This window comes from Biomphalaria glabrata, chromosome 9, assembly GCF_947242115.1.
Source record: "Biomphalaria glabrata chromosome 9, xgBioGlab47.1, whole genome shotgun sequence".
In the NCBI taxonomy this organism is placed as follows: domain Eukaryota; kingdom Metazoa; phylum Mollusca; class Gastropoda; family Planorbidae; genus Biomphalaria; species Biomphalaria glabrata.
This window is the reverse complement of record NC_074719.1, coordinates 7,958,945-7,978,620: the sequence shown is the minus strand read 5'-3', so window position 1 is coordinate 7,978,620 and position 19,676 is coordinate 7,958,945. Positions and strand designations below refer to the sequence as shown.

General features: G+C 33.6%; 2 protein-coding genes across 10 annotated transcripts in view; one reads left to right on the top strand and one right to left on the bottom strand.

Annotated features, from left to right (window-relative positions):
• Nucleotides 1-1,504: 1,504 nt before the first annotated feature.
• Nucleotides 1,505-18,880, top strand: LOC106067457 (uncharacterized). Of its 2 annotated transcripts, XM_056040891.1 has the most exons (13): nt 1,505-1,756; nt 6,817-7,069; nt 7,263-7,521; nt 8,241-8,382; nt 9,428-9,724; nt 9,930-10,129; nt 10,311-10,326; nt 10,950-10,984; nt 12,221-13,013; nt 13,147-13,199; nt 13,644-13,697; nt 14,251-14,588; nt 15,471-18,880. In XM_056040891.1, the coding sequence occupies exons 1-13, from the start codon at nt 1,747-1,749 to the stop codon at nt 15,475-15,477; spliced, it is 2,457 nt and encodes an 818-aa protein (XP_055896866.1). In that variant the 5' UTR covers nt 1,505-1,746; the 3' UTR covers nt 15,478-18,880. The 2 variants fall into 2 exon arrangements, with proteins under 2 accessions (XP_055896866.1, XP_013082091.2); XM_013226637.2 differs by lacking the exon at nt 13,644-13,697.
• Nucleotides 17,599-19,676, bottom strand: part of LOC106067454 (axonemal dynein light chain domain-containing protein 1-like) — a 29,158-nt gene continuing 27,080 nt past the window's right edge. For all 8 annotated transcript variants that reach the window (XM_056040883.1, XM_056040890.1, XM_056040885.1 and 5 more), the window contains one exon: nt 17,599-19,274. In XM_056040883.1, the coding sequence (XP_055896858.1) occupies nt 19,125-19,274 (150 nt within the window). In that variant the 3' untranslated portion in view covers nt 17,599-19,124. The remainder of the gene's footprint in view (nt 19,275-19,676) is intronic.

Sequence of the window (19,676 nt, the reverse complement as noted above, 5' to 3'; positions counted from 1 at the left end):
CATTTCTTCTAGTCGTATATGTTAATTGAATACAAAGTCTAGTCCAAGCAGATTCACACAACCAGCTTCTCGTTCCATACTCGAGATGCATGTGATGATTTTTTTTCTTGCCATATGGCCTATACAATAACTAATGTGGCCTTATGAGCATATTGTCTCACTATTGGTAAATACATTAAATTACTGTAGATACTTAAACATAAGAATTAGTAAACAGAGGCTTCATGTTGATAAAAGTAGACATTAAAAGACATCTTTTTTGTTACGTCGCATCCTTTCAAGTACTTTCACAATATATCCATAACAAATAATGACGTAATATAAACATGTTGGAGTTGGAAATTGGAGTACCCAACTCTAATGGACTCAGGGGCGTCGAAGCTCAAAATTCCAGTCTTCACGGAGATTCGAACCCAGGACCCCAGGTTCGGAAGCCAAGCGCTTAACGACTCAGACACTGTGCCCCCACATATTGTTTTAACTTAGGTTAATTAACATTTTATATTCATGTTTAACTTGTAAAAATGTCCTGATTATTTTCTATTTGATTTTGTTTATCAACGTGAGTATTCCAATTGTAAAAAAAAACAAACGGTAATGTTATGTAGCATTGATCATTGTAAACATAAAACTTAAAACTTCTACATAACTGACTTGACAAACACATGCAGGAAGTGATAGATGTCCATGTAAATGAAAAAAAAAATCAGATTTGTTGAAAATAAATTAAGATTTACTGAGGCAGAGTAACACATGTATATGCAAATATAATGAACATAAGGAAAATCCTGATTGATCGTAAATAAAACAGTGTTTGGACCATGACGCCTTCGTCTGTATTTATATTTACTCTAATTAAAGTTTCAACATGTTTCCTGCTTATTAAAACGTTAAAATTAGAAATAACGAACAGCCTAAATTGTTCTTAACGGATTTTCACTTTGTTGTGGCTTCAAAAGCGTTTCTCAAACCTGTGGAATGCAAAAACAAAGTGTTATATTTGGCCTAGGCCTATCTGTTGGGAATACTCGATAAACACTGCTTGAGAAGGTTAGGTCTATCTGTTGGGGATACTGGATAAACACTGCTTAAGAAGGTTAGGCCTATTTGTTGGGAATACTCGATAAACACTGCTTGAGAAGGTTAGGCCTATCTGTTGGGGATACTGGATAAACACTGCTTGAGAAGGTTATCCAACGTTACAAAATTTGATTGCGAGAAATAAAGTGCTGAGAAACCCTTGACAAACAAAACAATTATCAAACAATTTAAAATAACAAAGAAATGCTATCCTTTTATCGCTTGCCTACTCTTTTCCTTTCTAAAACCCATTTTAGGCCCCAAAATGTAATCTTTTGTTTTCCACGCTGTACGGAAATGCGCGCGTAATACTTTTCAGAGTCAAGGTCGCGCAGCCTTTGACATAGGTGTGTGTTATCGCAGCGTCTGCAAAGGTAAACAAAAGCCTTGGCCGGACATCTATTGGATTACAGATGGTCTACCCCGATGACCAGTGTTCAAACTCAAGGTTGGACAGCCTCGCTTTCGTTTGTTTATTACTAGAGCTCTCCACGGCGTGGTTACCAGACAGAGCTAGGTCCTGTCAATGAACGTTGTATAGTTTCAGTTTTATCAATTTTAGGGGGGGTTCTCCTTGTGGAGACTTGTGTATTTTTTTTAATTTAGTGTTCGCTAGAAGGATTATAGATACCACATTGTTTGTTTACTATCAAGTCAACTACTGACATGAAAAAAGGTAAGTGTAACTAGTCTAAGCCCTTAGCCTTAGCCGTAAAGCAATTATTTCATTTGTAATCATTTATTACATTATTTGATAAAAAAAATATTTTTAACTACATTACCTAAAATTACTAATACTTACTAACTTAGAACTAGATATGATGATTTGTTCATTAATAAATAAAAGCAATAGTGCAATTTTTTAAAAACTATATCATATGCCTGTGTATACAGAAAACTGAGAAGATAAACTGTGCCCTTTACTGACTTTATCTAACTATGCGCTAAGTAAAAAATGTAAATAATTATCAATTCATTATTTTCTGCTTTGTGACAATAGTGTTATTAAATCATGTATTTTTCAAACAAAGCAGCAGGTATTCAAACAAGATGTTTAAATTTTGGCGATCTGAAGCAGTTTCCAATGGGAGATTATAACAGAACAAAAACACATTTCTGAGGATAGTTTATGTATGGAAAAAAATATATTTAAGTAATCGGCTTAAATCTTAAATTAGCTTCACTTCTCTGTTTTATAAAATCTCAACCTTGCTTACAAAATACAAAATGTAAACAATAAATCATCTTGTAGTTATGCTTGTATATCGTAGGATTAACTTTTTTTTTTAAAATAGACGTTTTCTAACATTAAGTTCTAAAAAGAATACATCAGAATATAGCGAATTAAACCTGTTGTGATGAATGAGCACTAATATCAACCTACATTCAATGTTATCTTATGTGTACGTCGGAGTCTTGTGTCATGTATAATCTACATTGCAAGAAGAGATGTGCATGCATAGCTAGGATTCCTTTTAGGCCACTGGACAGTATCTAAAGTATGCAAGAAAAATGTGGCGTGGGCTCAGGTCAATCAATTGATTACACGAGAATAAGTCGTGAAAGTTCACCTTAATGTCACATTGTAAAGATAAATGGACGAGCTCTGAACATTTCTGATCTCAGAAAACACGCTCGATACCTCTACTTAGTACCTCCCTCCCCCACGTAGTCGGGGCTACTGAAGGTCAACAGCATGACATTCTAATTATAATTAATTAACTTGTACTTAGATCTAAGTTAGTGTAAAGGGTTGGTCACGTCAATGTGGTTATTCTTCTTGTGTTTCCCATTTCACTATCTGCATAGTATTTATTTCACGGCTATTTTTTTTATTAGTGTTATTATCTTACAGGCTACCAAGAGTCATGCTCTATTTAAGATAGTGGCTTCCCCAAGAAGCGGTTTCACACAAGCATTGGTGTTCTCACCAAACAGTCAAGACGCGCACACTCTTTTTTAATTACGCGTTTGACTATTGTCGCGTCGGCAAATCACAACAAACTGTCCATGTTGCTATTTTAAAACCTCCCTCTCTTGCCTTAAACATATACCCATTTATAATTCTTTACCAAGACAACCCAAGACAGAAAGCACATTTTATGTCAACAGCAGAGAGATAAAAAAAACTGTTCATTTCAAGATATTTTGTTTATAGGTCTCAGCCGGTGGGAAATTGAAAAACATACACACCAGACAACTAAAAACACTAAACATACATTTCAAACATAACGTAGTGGAGTCTTCGTATTTCGTCATTAAGCAATATGTCTACTGCCATGTATAATTGCTATTTCAAATATGTCCAAGATTAAGAGCCTCTGATCAGCTTGGGATGGATCTAGTAATAATTACAATCTAGTTAGATGTAGACGTTTCTTGACGACCAATACTTAAGTAAATTTAGACCTATCTACATTATGAGCTCTCATCAGTTCTTTTGTTGTTGTTGTCCATTGTAAAAATGAAAGCCAGATATGTTGAACCTGTTTTTCAGCCTAGTCATAGTTTACAAATCAAATACAAACAAAAATAGCAACGGTGACCTAATTGCTGAACCCTGAGAGCATCATGTTTTAATGTCCGTGACAGTTTATTTTATTTATAGAGTACTTAATGTGAGAGGAAAACAATTGTACAAAATGTCAATGAGAGAGAATTCAAAAGAAATACTCATAGAAAAACATTTGACTTAAAAAAAAAAAGAAATTCACGTTTATCCACATCCAAGATAGTTTTTAAAAAAGCACTTTAAATAAATATAACTAGACAAGTTTATTCGTAGCAAATTGAATAAAAAATATTTGTATACCTTCGTAAATATTGTTGAGCACAAAGTTTTTTTTTTTAATTAAATTAAAAACGTTGTCAAAAGGTATAAGCTTTTTTTTTTAAGATCATGATACTTTTAATCTACGTTAATTATGCGAACTGATTGATTAACTTTAATTAGTAATAAATTAATAATAAACAAGAAATAATAATAATAATGCAAGAAAAGTAATATTTTTCCCCACATTGAAAAAGGTACCGGTACGCCGTACGGGTTCCTTACCGTCACAAAAAAAAAGCGCTGTGTATATTTATATATATATATATATGTGTGTGTGTGTGTGTGTGTGTGTAGAGAGAGAGAGAGATTAATTTGATCTCTTATATATTACATAAAACGTGATGTGTTTATTTTGTTTTTAGTTGTAAGACTAAGTATTCTGAGCAAGTTACACCTGTGTCACTGACCATTTAGTGGACATTTGAATCAAATGACCTTCCCTCCACTACCATTGTTTACCCCACCCCACACATTTTTCTATACTCCCAAGAGAAAGAGCGGGGGGGGGGGGGAGCCTTTTGTTGTGGCAGCCGTGTGGTTAGGAGAGATGGCAAAACTATTCAGCTTGCGATTGCCTGTTGCGTCATGTCACCCCCCAAATTTATTGTTTTGTGGCGAGGCACTGTAGTGAAGGCTTTTGTATCTGATATAGATCTAGGTCAAGTTGAAAAGTACCCGCTGGGCTAGACTTGGAGTTTGGGATGGAACGGGTATTTTGTTAACCACGGAAGTCGGAAGTTAAATAGCCTATAGGCCAATACTTTAAAAAGTTGTAGGGTCATTTGAACGTATATTTTTCGTGATAAAAAGATCGGAACGAAACAAAACAAATAAAGGGGGACGCTAAGCAACTATATTAATGTTACTATATTGAGCGTTCATCCAAAGATGATGCGTTGAAACTTCCGATCGAAGGCCCCTTTTCATTCTGCTGTAACAAATAGGGGTTTAGGTTCTCTACTTGTGACGTTTGACCTACTTCAAGCGTCAGGACATTTCGTCTACTTCAAGCGTCAGGACATTTCGTCTACTTCAAGCGTCAGGACATTTCGTCTACTTTAAGCGTCAGGACATTTCGTCTACTTCAAGCGTCAGGACATTTCGTCTACTTCAAGCGTCAGGACATTTCGTCTACTTCAAGCGTCAGGACATTTCGTCTACTTCAAGCGTCAGGACATTTCGTCTACTTCAAGCGTCAGGACATTTCGTCTACTTCAAGCGTCAGGACATTTCGTCTACTTCAAGCGTCAGGACATTTCGTCTACTTCAAGCGTCAAGACATTTCGTCTAAAGGACATTGTCTACCGATAGTTATAAACAGGACATTTCGTCTACTTTATTAATTCACATTGCCTAGGGCCTCCAACTCCCTTAGACCGGTCTAGATAGCGACACTAATCAGATCACAAATCGGCGGGCTAGATAATCATAATTATGTTGTTTCTTTATTCGTAATGTAATGGACCTCATTCACCAATCGTAAACAAACATTTAGCCACGTGATTCTATATACCTTCTATACAAATTATGTAATCCATAGTGGCTGTCACGTGATACGTATTTTTCATTGTTTTATCAATATTATGACGTGGCTAAATGTGTTTATTTACGATTGGTGAATGAGGTCCATTACATAATTGAATGCAATGCAGATTTGCAAATGAACAAGGTATTACAGCAGCAGTCGTTATCACATTTGTACATACATCTATAGACCATATTACATCTTGAATTCCCCCTGCCATTATATAAAACATATTTTAATACGGTATTATAATACCCTCCGCCCCCCCCCCCCCCACACACGTAGCCAATTTACAGTCCGCTCAACAGGCTCATGGCAGCAATACCATTTTTAAAAAAAAATTCAAATCTTACATTTTTAAAAATATTCCTCGTAAACATTTAAATCTAGCTATATTAGCAAACTCGAAAACTGAATTGGAAAGTTGTATGTCCATCAAGTAGGTTTATTTGTTGATTTCTTCACGTTTTCCGCAAGAAGGCAAAGATGCTGAGCAGACAAATTGTATGTTTACATGACAGCGGGTGCTTTCCGAGAAAGTACATATTTTTAGAATTGTTGAGTGGAAAAATCCAATGAACTAGCTTATAGACACCGGGTTTTCCCGAAAGCTCTCCACTTTTAAGATTATTTCAAATCTAGTGAGTGAACAGCGAAGTATGTGTGGTTCATGCTTATAAAATAAATGTGTATATCTAGATCTAGATAAAAGAAACATGAACTTTTTAGATATAAACTCCTAAAGAGAACGTTGGCAATTTTAATTATCTATCTTTTCCCCAGATCTAGATTCTAGATCTACCAATCTAGTTGAATTAGAATTTTTAGATTAAAATTAAACATTGACATTATTAATAATTTAATAGTAATAGGAGGGGATCATCGGGATGATAAAGATTAGACAGATCTAGATGATACTACTATCTAGATCTAGATTAGATTTAGATCGAGAATCTAGAATTCTGGATCTAGAGTAAACTAGACTAGATAGGCCTATAATTTTCTACTAAGAAAAATGTAAAGTAAAGGCTAAAGGTATAAAGCAATTAGATCTACTCTAGTCTAGATAATAATTATATGTGGTGTTATTGTATTTTGTCCATTATCTTATAAAATATACACACTTGATTTCGAAGAGATCATTTTCAATTATAGGCCTAATATAAAATATTCAATTAACATATTTTTTTTTATTAGCCCATGTCCACATCCTACGCGTATTTGTGGCACGTCACCACGTGTCAATCTTGTCATGCATGTTAGTGTTAGAGACTTATGTTTGAACATTGCATATTTTATTTAGATCTAGATTTTTAGATCTTGTCTTTATTTTTAAATTTAATGCATACTGTTTTTTTTTTGTGTGTTTGTTTTCTAGTTCAGAAGCCAGCAGACTTCCGAATTTTCTATGTCAGTGATGGCACCGCAGTGGCAGAAGCTATCCACAAAAAGTTATCTGGTGGTGACCGGTACAATTTGGTGGTGGATCTCTATGACTTACAAAGGCATTCAACTTCTGGATCCTCTGGCTCATTACAGCCAACCTCTCCATTACCTCCAGCCCATATTACAGTGCTTGTGGTCACTCCATCAATGATCGAGTTTTTGAAAGGCCTGGATGATAATGATAGGTATATACTATTTCTTTCATACAGCCGTTTTCAAACAAGCCATTTTCTCAGGCAATATATTTTTAAAGAAGTAGATAGGATTGGTTGTTGGTAAATTCATTTATTCTATTAATTTACTAATTTTCTGTAGAATATTTTGTAATGTCTTGTAGTCTTTATAGACTTCAATTTGAAACTCTCACCATTATTTTAGGGAAATTGCTCTCATCAAAGAGAATGGAGAGAAACCTTTAGTGGCACTGAGCTTCCATGTAGAAATAGAGGTAGTACAGTCTTTTATTCCCTCAGTCTTCCAAGACATGCAATGTTTTCACATTGAAGCAATAGGCAAACAGAGTAACAGTTTTGGCCCCTGCATTATAGCATTGATCTCTTTTCTGGAGCAACAACAGGAGCCTATGCCAGTGCCAACACTAAAGAAATGTCGCCTAGTGCCAGCAACACCTGTTTTGGTAAACATTTTTGTTTATTTACAAAAGCAACATTTAAGCCCTACCCTCGTATCACTCTTGGGTTAAAAGGAACAGAAGATTTGGTTTCAATTAGTGGGTTATCCCTGCTATGCTCATATGTTATCAATGTTTGGATGTAAGCTAGGATGTTTCACCTTTTTAGGCAACTTTATTTGCCCTTTTAAATGTTACGTAAAGTACATCTTAAAATTGTAATAAAATTAAAAGTAAAGTTCCCCTTTCAGACCTTGTGGTCTATAGGGAAGATGATGTAAATGTCATCTGTTTCTGTGGCCTACAGTTAACAAGGGTGTCATGTGGCCAGTACAACGACCAACCATCTTTACTTTTCCCCAACTAATGTCAGGTATCCAATAGAGCTGGATAGACTCAGAGGCGCCCTAGGATCTCAAAATAAAAAATCCAAGTCTTCAAGAGGATTCAAACCCGGGATCCCCAGTTTGGAAACCAAGTTCTTTACTGTTCAGCCACAGTACCTCTTGAAATTTGGATAAATAGCTTAAAACATCAGTAATTTTACTATATTTAGGAACCTTTTTGGTTCTAAAAAAAATTTCTGAAAATTTCAAACATGCAAGAAGATTTAAGACCTTCATTTATCAACACATCAATTTACCACTTGGCATTTTTCTTTCATTTTTTTCACTAGGTAGTTTTTTTAATGTGGTTTTGGCAACAGTTTTCATTTTAAATTTCAGGCTGGTGACACCATCCACATTCTACTAGAGACAAACTTAGTCTCTTCCTTGGAGATAGGATCACTAAGCTTGTCATTTGATAATGGATTTCGGCTGACAATTAGAAGATCAGTTGATGGTCGCTATGAGTTCCAGGCACCAGGTTTGTTATTCTTTGAATGAATGATTTAGTGATAATTTAAAAAATGATTGAAATGAGAATTTAAGGTGTCTTTGTTCAGAATTGACCCATTTACTTTGTATTGGTACAAAAAATTGTTTGACCTGCTACTAAAACTTTTCTTTTTATAAAATTTAATTTGCTTTTCAAGCTTGCTTTTTTGTAAGCTAAAGATGTGTGAACAAAATTGTAGCATTTTAAGAAAACAATGTACTAATGATGTCGATTAAATTCATTTTTTACCCATATATCATATTTAAGTTCCCCCTTTAGACCTTGCAATCTATATGGCAGATGATGTAAATGTCATTTGTTTTTGTTGCTCATGATTAATGAGGGTGTCATGTGGCCAGCACAATGACCAACCACCTTTAATTTTTCTACATCCTATTTGGAATTTTTATATTGATTAAAATATTAATTGGAACATGCACAATAATTAAAATTAGACAATAATACAAAAAGTGTTTTAAAGCTAAACATTGTAGATCAGTGTATTTACAAGTAGCACCATTAGGCTATATGATTTGGGTTTGTAACATTGTTCATGAAAATGAAAATTCATTTTTGTTTTATTAGAACCATATCATTGAGATTTGTTTTTGGTGCATTTGTACATAGAAGATGAATGTACAAAGAAGTGATGACCTTAAAATTATATAGAACCCTATTTTGTAAGAGCAGTTTAATTTTGCTAGTCTTTGTTGTTTCTTCAAGAAAACTGAGTTAATATTAGTTTTAATAATTCGATTTTGTTTTGGAGAGACTGTATTTTTTTAGCCTAAATGGTATAAAATTGGTATAAGAAAAACAACTTTAACTTTGTTATTCTAACTTGATATATCTTTATTTTCTTTTTCTGTCCTTGTTAATTTACTTCCTAGATGTGCAAAGCAGCCGGATAAAGAAGATTCCCCCTTTAATTGGGATCTGCTAATAATTGTTTATTCTTATAATTGCATATTACAAAATTACACAAACATCCTAATGGCTCCCATCCTAACATGTCTGTATTTTTTCCCCCAAGAATGCCATTTAAACAAGCTACAAGTAGACATATTCTCAGCATGTGGTCAAACAATTGGGACCGAGATAATTATGTACAAAGATAAAATGGATATCCTATCCTCTTTGCTGGAGGACATAGTCAACCCAAACGAATTCTTGGCCCAGTCTCTACGTCTGAATGAGACATCATCAGAGGCTGTAGACAAGTTCCTATCAGAAATGTTCAGCAAAGCAGATCTTTCAATATGGCCTAAAAAAATAGATATAGATATAGATGCTACTATCAAAGCCAATTATTTAGACAGGCATTCTTGTGGTGAGTATATTATTGGTACAACTATTTGTTTACATTAAAGAATAATTAGTTAAGTACTTATTTTTCTATTTAATTGTATTCTAAATTCAATTAGCTCATTTAATCATTTTCTTTAATCTTACATAATTTTAACAATGATATAATGCAATTACAACATGACTTAATAAAATTCTTTTTTGATCTCATGGTTTCTTTCACAAATTAGCTAAGTCACCCCAGGAGATGCCAACAATTCTTCATCTTGCTGCAAAGTATAATCTATTAATGCTGGCTGAGACTCTGTCAATGCAGCCTTTTTCATTTCATGCACTACAAATAAAGAATAAAGATGGCTTGACACCTGAAAAATTGGCTTTAAAATATGAACATTTACAAATGGCGGATTTCTTAGAGGCTTTTTATGAGGTATGATATTTCATTGAGATTTTACAGTAAAATGTCATTATAATATGATCATTTTCATGAAATGGCTACTAAGTACAAAGAGACTTTGTCTCTTAAGTTACTTTTTAGTTTGACCATATTCATAACATACATTGTTTTCAATTTAGTATAAAAAGACTAATGCATTTTTTTAAAATTTCAGATAAGAAAGATGTCATGTAAGTACAGCAATCAAGCATAGCATAGACTAACTTGATAGTACACTTAGCAATATAATTAGACTCATAGAAATATAACTTGATAGTACACTTAGCAATATAGTGAAATAATTGTATTGGTCCAATGAAATGGAAATCCAGCATGACCACAATGGTCCACCTCAGCATTACTTTTAAAACTATAACAATATAAATGCAAACAACATTCAAACATGAAACACACACACAGCCAGCGCTTTATGAATTAGGCTTTTATGTACGTCTCAGTGACCTGACTGAAAGCCTTAGCAGAGAAGAGAGGAACACTTCATCCTGGTAACAGATTGTTTTTAAAGATCCCCATTGACTTTTCTTTTAATTGAATACACCCTACACATATTAAGCTTATAACTTGGCTTGTGAAAGCTCTCCTGACATCATCAAGGTCTAAAGATCCTGGTTTCATCTTTTATCACCTACTAAATATTGTTTATTTAAAAAAAAAAAGCTAGTTATGTACAAAATAGAATACTCATTCTTTGTTGTTCAGAATATACCTAAATCTTGACATATAAAGTAAAAGTACACTTTATACACTTTATCAAGATAACAAAATCAACGTCATCTATTTATTTATTTCCTAGATGAAAGCACTAAAAGTAAAGAAGGCACAACACCAGTAAGTATTTGATCATGACTTATTGACTACAGTAAAATCTCTATATGTACTTTGGCAACTGAGCTTGATTGATGTAACTTTTAGTCCATAGTAAATGTCTTTAACATTAAAGGAAAAAAAAATTAACCTAAAGACTACTGGCAATTGTGATGACTGCTCACTATCTTTGTATTCTGTTGAGCATACTATCTAATGAATAGTTCCCTTTCACACCTTGTGGTCTATAGGGAAGATGATGTAAAGGTCATCTGTTTCTGTGGCCTACTATCTAGTGAATAGTTCCCTTTCACCTTGTGGTCTATAGGGAAGATGATGTAAAGGTCATCTGTTTCTGTGGCCTACTATTAACAAGGGTATCATGTGTCCAGCACAACAGCCAACCACCTTAACTTTTCCCCAACTAATAACAGGTACCCATTAGAGCTGGGTGGACTCATAGGCACCCTAAGATCCCATAATTAAAAATCCCAGTCTTCATCAGGATTCAAGCCTGGGGCCTCTGGTTCAGAAGCCAAGTGCTTTACAGCTCAGCCACTGAACCTCCATACAAATGCTACATTTAAATTGTAGAATCAGCTGAAATGAATACCACTCTTTATAATATTTCTGAATAAATTGCAAGAGAATGGAAAGCTATTCATATTAATGCAGCTTAGTATAATTTTTAGTTTAAAACTGTCAATCTTTAGCCAGCTTTATTAGAATTGAACAAAGAAATTTCTACACCATTAAGCAAAAAGTTAAAAAAATATTTTTTTTGATAGACTCTAAAAGTAGATCACTGAGATATTTTGACTGAGTCTGTATGAATTTGAATGGGTAGTTCCTCTCTTTACACGTAGTTCTAGTCCTGGATTGTTTTTTAAAACATTTCTTGATTTTCATAGCACGTGCTAATTCTTCTTCTTCGTTCTCATTTGGAGTGTTGGAGTGTGCAGATGACTAGACCAATAGATTAGATGAACTGCGCAGTGGTTTCCAAATCAGGGAGATCTCCATATAGTTTTCTTTTTATTGGGGTGTTTTGGGGCCAGTGTTTTGTACGGTTTTGGATGATATGGGAGGCATTCTCTGATGACACTCCACATGGGCAGATTTCACTGGTTCCAATTTTGAGCTTCTGGTACATGTGTTGTCACATTCTGTTGTGTCCGATCCTGAGTCGAAAGATTGATTACAACATAATTCTTTCCTTTTTGTGATTTCAGTTATTGCATGATTTTTTTCTTTTATTAGAAAGAAACTGAGGAAGATCAAGGATGTGCACAAGGTTCTACCGAGTCAGACTACATGACAATGACAGCTCTTCAACTATCATCAGTACCTAAACATTCTTATGATAAATTTTTGCCAAAGCCAGCTACATCACCCACCATTGTTGGGTCCATTAAACATGGCAGATATCACAGTTTAGACTCATCAGATAAAACGATGGAAGAAATAAATGTCAGTCAACCACTAAATATGCCAACTCGATCAAGGAAAGGAAGGGAAAGCCCAGAGTCCCCTGGTGTTTCAACAGTTGCAAGGGCTGTCACTCCTCCTAGATTAGAGCAAACTCTGAAAGTGTTTGTGTCTCAGCAGATTGAAGAAGTAGATCAGCAAATACAACCTGGCACATATATCAAAGGGAAGTCAGTTCAGAAAGGAAACAAACCAATGCCCAGCAGATGTCGCAGGTCAAGTGTATCCACGGCTCAGTTTTACTCCCCAAGATCCATCCCTCTCAAAGCAAGCCAGTCTTTGCAAGCTCTAAATGAAATATCATTGACAGAAGAAGTTGTTCCTCCTCTACCAAGAAGATCTAAAAAAAGTCCTGTGTCTCCTGTTCAAGCACCACCACTACCCCTCACATTACCCCCACCTTTGCCCTCCACACTGCCCCCACCTTTCCCATCTATAACTCCACCACAAGCCAGATTTCCCATAAATTGTCATTCCCCACCACCACCCTTGCCGGCTAAGTTTCCACTTTTGCCACCAACACAGTCTCAGCCAATGAATGTATACTTTGATGCAAATAAAGACAGTAAGTGTGTTTTAATGTTCTCATCAGGGTAAATAAAATTAAAAAATCTTTTCTTATTATATGTCACATTTTAGTCACACATCATGACATGAAGTAATTTATTATTTTGTTTAATCATTTATGTCATCTTTAGATGGAGACCATATTTATGACAGAATCAGCGTTGTGGAATCAGACCTTGTAAAGGTAAGTTCCTCTTAATATATCATAAACCGTTTCCGGTAATATAACATGGTTAGGAGGAGGAAGTTGTTATAGCTAGAGTCAAGAATCTTGTCGACTTGACACAGGAAAGGCTGAGATTATATGTAGTTCAGGGTTGGAAAGTAACATTCAGCTCCCATATTTTCTAACACTTGGCCACATGGAACCTTAGTACATGGGCTTTAGAAGGGTAAACCATCCATATTAGATCTGAATCTAGGCATAGACCTATGTGCTTGACTTAAATTGTATATATATATATATATAATGGTATATTGTTTGAGTAAGCTAAAGAAACACACCTGTTCTGTGTAGATTAGTCAAGATGTTAAATTAAATCAATATAAGTTTTGCATATAATGCGTATCCGAACAGATTTTTAATGTGTAGAGGCTTATTTAAAAACATATTGGTTTCTGATTTTAGTCTACAGTGGATGATCAATCTTGTTTAAGAACAAAAACATCGAATGGAAAACAGGTCAGCAATTAATTCTTTTCTGTAAGAAATTGTAGTTTCTTTTTAGATCAGTAGGTCCATGTGGCAAATGACATAAAATTATGTGGTCAGCTTGACTACTATTATTCTTTAGAAAAAGTTTAGTGGACCTTGGTGGACCCATTAAAAAAAAAAGTTAAGTACCCCTTTCAGACTTTGTGCTCTATAGACTATAGGTCATCTGTTTCTATGGCCGATGGTTAATGAGGGTGTCATATGGACAGAACATTGACAAACCACTTTTACGTTCCCTAATGTCAGGTACCCACTTAGAATTAGGTTGATTCAGGGATATTCTTAAAGTCACTTGGAAGCCAAGTGCTTTATAACTCCTTACTACTTAGCTACCAATAGACTTTCTCAAATTTTCCTACCCAAAGACCTCTACTAAGAATTTCAACTTAATAAGCATACTAATTTTTCTGTCCTATGCCTAATTGTATAAAACTTGTTTACAAGACAAGTAACACAATTCCTTTTTAATTACTTCAAGAAATGAATAATTTCTGAAATGTTACTCTTTATTTTTCTACAGTCATTTCGAAGGATTGTTTGTGTTGATAATCCAAATCAACAGTCCAGTGTCGTGCAAGCATCTGTTATCATTCCCATCCCGCCTTTATCAATTTCGCCAGGAACTTCAACGAGCACACTGATATCATCTGAAATTTCCCCCACCATAACCTCTACTCCAGTGTCCCCCACCATAACCTCTACTCCAGTGTCCCCCACAGTAACCTCTACTCCAGCGTCCCCCACCTCTCCCTTACCCGAGCAGCAGTCAAAATCTCCATCCATCTTCTCAACGATTTTCAAGATTTCTAGAAGCAAATCAAAGTTACACAGAGCAAGCAAAGACCAAACCACCAAAATGTAGGTAGATATCATTTTATAACTGAGTAGATACATTTTTACATTTAACAATCATGTATGTAAAAGATCAGTTATTTATTTCCAAGTGTCAAATGAAAACTTTAGTTTATATAATATTCTAGATTCAATACAATTTGCTATGCAAGATAAAAAAAATTCCTTTAGAAATAAAATGTCTAGTGCTCCAGAATATATCTGTGGATTGAAAGCAAGACTTTACATTTGGAAAATACTGAATAATACATTATCAACCTTCATTCAGCTAAAAACACAGCTATTATTATTATGTAATGGGCATAGTTAAGTATTGAATGTATATATATCTATAATCCAGAGATGATTTGTGACTTCTTTGTAATGTGGTGATAACCGTTTTGACCTATCCACTCCCCAACCACCGCTGACATGGGTCTATGCCTATATTCAGATCTAATATGAATGGTTTACCCTTCTAAAGCCCATTTACTAAGGTTCCATGTGGCCAAGTCCATTGTATTAATCCAATTGTTTTAATCCAATAGGAGCTCCTGTGTAATTTGTACAAAGCTTATTTCAATCACTCTGTCTGTCTGGTAAAAAATTGTACAATTTCTCCCACACCCAATCTCAGATCAAGTTGAAATTTTGCACAATTATCTTGTAGCTGACTAAACAAGAATCAATAAAAAAAAAAAATAACCCATAAGTTAATTAACTAATGGTATATAATTATTTTGTTTGGTAACAAACAAGGGAAAAAGCATACATGACAGATGTGGTTGTATAAGCTGAATTAGTCCCCCTTATACTTTGTCTAGAAAATTAGGTTGTTGCTTAAAAGTTTGAAACTTACAATAGATACTTATAAAACCTTCTATTTTCATAAACACTTTGCTGGCACAGTGGTTAGTGAATTGGCTTGATGAGGTGGCTTAAGCACTCAAGTTTGAATATGTCATACAACATTTTCTTTATATAATGCATTAAAAAGTGATTTTAAAAAGTATTTAATCATGATACAATGATATCAAACAGATTAATTGAATATACATATAGATATATATATATATATTCATTAAGAAGTTAGAAGTTATTTTAAAGAGACATTTGATTTCGAAATGATCAAATAATTGTTTTTCTGTTGTTAAAGTTTTTAAAGTTATTAAAAAAATCATTTTTCATTGTTGAATCAAATTAGAACTTCGTTATTGTTTTAGTTAGCTTGTGATCACAGCTGTTGCCATTTAATCTCATCTTTCTTAGTGCCATGTTGTAAATGAATCCTATTTATTAGACCAATAGATAGAAGAAACAAATGACAAAGAGAAGAAACTATAGACAAACTACTATGCTATCACAACTGAAGACTAAAACCTTAGACAGACTTGTGTGCTTGACTCACTTGTACTGCTGACCTTGATATTTGACAGGATACTTAATTTAATCTTAATTTTAGGGCCTCAATGATCACTGAAGACAAGGTTAGCTTTTCTTTTTTTAAAGGTGAAAATGGTGGCTTAAAGAGCATCAAACTAAAGCATATTAATGACAAGTAATAGTTTCAATAATTTTTAACTAACCTTTGTGCTAATTCAATCTTATGATACTGTGACCACAAAAAGAAACATGCTTTTTTTCTTGCCCTTAAGGCCCAAGAAAATTGAAAGTTTTTCAAAGTTGTGTTGAAAAGTGTCACATCCAATTAATACACATATACATATACTTAAGAAAGCAGTCAGATGTCTCTGATTATGAGAATGTAATGGCAGGTTGATGGCAAGTGGGGGAAAATGTGCATGGTGGAGCTTACTGATATTTCTTAACTGGTGGAGCATACTGATTGTTGACTGATGGACCATGCTGATATTTTTTAACTGGTGGAGCTTACTGATATTTCTTAACTGGTGGAGCATACTTAAAAGTTGGTGCATACTTAAATGTTGGCGTATATGTAAGTGGTAGAGCATACTTTAATGGTGGTGCATATTTAAATGGTGGACCATACTGGTATATGTTAAATAGTTTATTCTTGTAAGTTCTGGGTTTGTATCTTGATTGGGCTTGTCAAGTTTTTGCCTAAATTACCAAGGTCAAGTCATTCCAGCCAAAGAAGTGTGCGTTGATTTGTGACTCTTGGTGGTGGTTGCTCATTTAAAATGACTTGAGTGAGTGATTCACCTGACCTATTATTATGCCTCATGATCTTGCATTGAATATTGCTTTTATTTGTTGGACATAAGTAATTATTTTAAACATTTTCTTTCTTTGTGTTTTGAAATTCGATGACATGAAATGACTTGGTTGTAGAGTTGATATAGTGCAATCTTTCTTTATGATCAAAAGTAGAAAAACTTTAATCTAAGACACTATTCAATATAGTGAAATCTTTCTCTCAGATACAATGATAATTCATTTAAATAGAGATAATGCTCACTTTCAGCTTAGAGCCTAAATTCTAACAGTTTTGGAATTAGGATTTGTAGGATTCTTACAGATTTCAAGCACCACCTAAGGGCATTTAACATGAGACAGAATGGCATAGATAGCTATCTTTGCTGTCCTTGTTAGGTATGTGGTCACAGAAAGAGAAAGGGCCTTATAGATTTTGTAATCTGCTATAATGAAAGGCAACAACAGATTGAAAGATAGCACACCTTTTTTTACACAAATAAAGATTTTTGTTAACTCTACACTTAAGTTACCATTGCATTTCTGACATAGTTTTGACATTTTCTGACATAGTTTTGACAATCTAGAGATGATTCATAGTAATTCCTGACTTGACTTTTACATTCCTGTATAAACTTTGATTATTCTTATTAAAGTTTTTCCATATTTTTTCAAGTGGTTTTACCAAGCATGCCACACTTTCACATTGACGACAACTGATAGGACTGATGACCACTAGGAAACTTTTGACTTGTAAAAAATGTAAATATATTTTCACAAACTTTTAAATTTGCATGTATATTTTTACTCTTTAATTTTGGAAGCTATTATTCCCTAACGCAGCAATAAAAACACAACTTCATGAAGAAAGAGACTCTATTTAATGATGTTATATCACAGAAAAAAAAAATAGAGGGCCACACATTGATAAACAATTTATAATGGAAACCACCCCCTAAATAATTAGACATGTTAGATTTTTATTCCATTGTCACAAGATTTCTTTCGATAAAATTTTTTTTTTTTTACATATGCAAATTTTTACAGAACATTTTCAAACATTGTTAACTTAGTTTCTAGCCTGCTAAAGTAAGAAACATGATGGCTCACAAAACAGTATAGAACACCGCCATATTGATAAGGAAAACTTAGGGAAGAATCTATTTCATTTTTTCTTTTGTTAGAAAACTTCTTGACTGCTATGACCAAATTTAATTTAAAATTGCTTTCCTGCATTATTCCTTAATACTCTGATGTTCACCGTAAACCTGTTTATACATTTTCTAAATTAGTTGTGTGAACCATCAAATACAAATATATTTATAAAGATAACTTAATGACTGTGATATGATAATAGTCATTGTAATCTTTAAAAAAAAAAAATATTAACTGACCTACATATAAATACTAGTTTGAAAAATGCTAATAAGGAATGTACACAGTCTATTACATAAACACAAATACAACATTGGAAGAAAAACTTTTGGCAATGTTTATGCAAAGTGTAAAAAACCAACATTTATAGCTACATTCTATTCTTATTTTGGCAACTTATATTATTAATTTTAGTCTATCCCTGATGTATAATTATTTTTTTTTTTTGACAATGTAAAACTGTCATTAATATTTTTTGGCTTTGGGTTATGTAAATATATATGTATGTAAATTTAATGCATTTTTAAAGTTTATTGTTAAATGGACCATTTTTATAATGTATTTTAACCATTACTGCTTTATGTAAGAAACTTAAAAAAGATTTCCCGAATCTTTTTTTTTGTTCATATTTTGTATGTAACAAATGGAGTGAGTAACTATGAGCAACTTATCCAGTATTATTTCATTTGACCTGTACAGTCAAAAACATTGATGATGAGATTGTGCATTCTGTATATTTATTACTCAGTTCAACCACCAGATGCTTTCATGTGGCAATCCGCAGTCTAAATACAATTTAAGCATAAAATCATGCAAGTATTTAGTATTTAATTATTGCCAACTGTAAAAAGTGCCAACAAAAAAATGTTACATTGTCTTTCACTTTCCTGCTCAATGTACATATGGTAACTATACCTCAGACAAGTCATGCAATTTACTATCTACTTTTAAACAAAAATATTTTGATATGTACAGTCTTTTTCTTTTTTTTTAAAGAATGCTTCATCAAGATTTTTTTTACCCCACAAATTTTGTATGTGTGTATATATTGGTGTTGTTTCTTTAAAATGTCAGAAAATCAAAACATTTTTTTAAAATTGAGTGCTCTGATTTCCATTCCTGCATCATGCTTTACATCTATAAATTCATTTACAGGCTCATTTACAGTCACAATTTTAATAAACTGTTTTACAAAAAAGAATTGTTTTGTTCATTCATATGGAGTTTTTGTTTTTACTTTTTTTTAGAACCCTTGCTGCTTGCTTTACCAGATTTCTTAGCTTTCTCTTCTTTTCCTGTATGAGATGTAGGAGTTGTAGCTGAAGTTTTCACTTCTGCTGAACTAGGTAGCTGTGAAGATGCTTTTGAAGATTCAATTTGTAACTGAAAAAAAAAACGACATTAAAGAATGGAATTCGATCATGAGTATAATGAAAAAAATGTTTTAAAATCATGTATTTAACATAGAATGATCTTAATTAAGACAAAGTAGTTGACAAATGTAATTTCTGAAATGAAAGATAAGTTCTTGTGGCAGTTAAGTGACACATATATAGTAATCTAATCTATACAGTCTCCAATCACCTTTCCTTTACAGCATAGCACTATCCATGGAAATCCCAAATAAAAATTCACTTCACGTTAATCAAATCTTTTTTTTTTTGCATCAGAAACTTCATCTCATTCTGTGGTCCTGTCTGGGGCATAGGCTACCAACCAGTTTTCTTCAAGCATCTTGGTTCTGGGCGAATCTCTCCAACTGTCCCCACGTCTTGCCCATCTGCT

Bases quoted from the DNA above. Each gene is read 5' to 3' on its own strand.
- LOC106067457 (XM_056040891.1), top strand. The intron at 7,070-7,262 runs GTATATACTATT...CCATTATTTTAG, and splicing joins GGCCTGGATGATAATGATAG to GGAAATTGCTCTCATCAAAG. The intron at 8,383-9,427 runs GTTTGTTATTCT...TTTTCCCCCAAG, and splicing joins CTATGAGTTCCAGGCACCAG to AATGCCATTTAAACAAGCTA.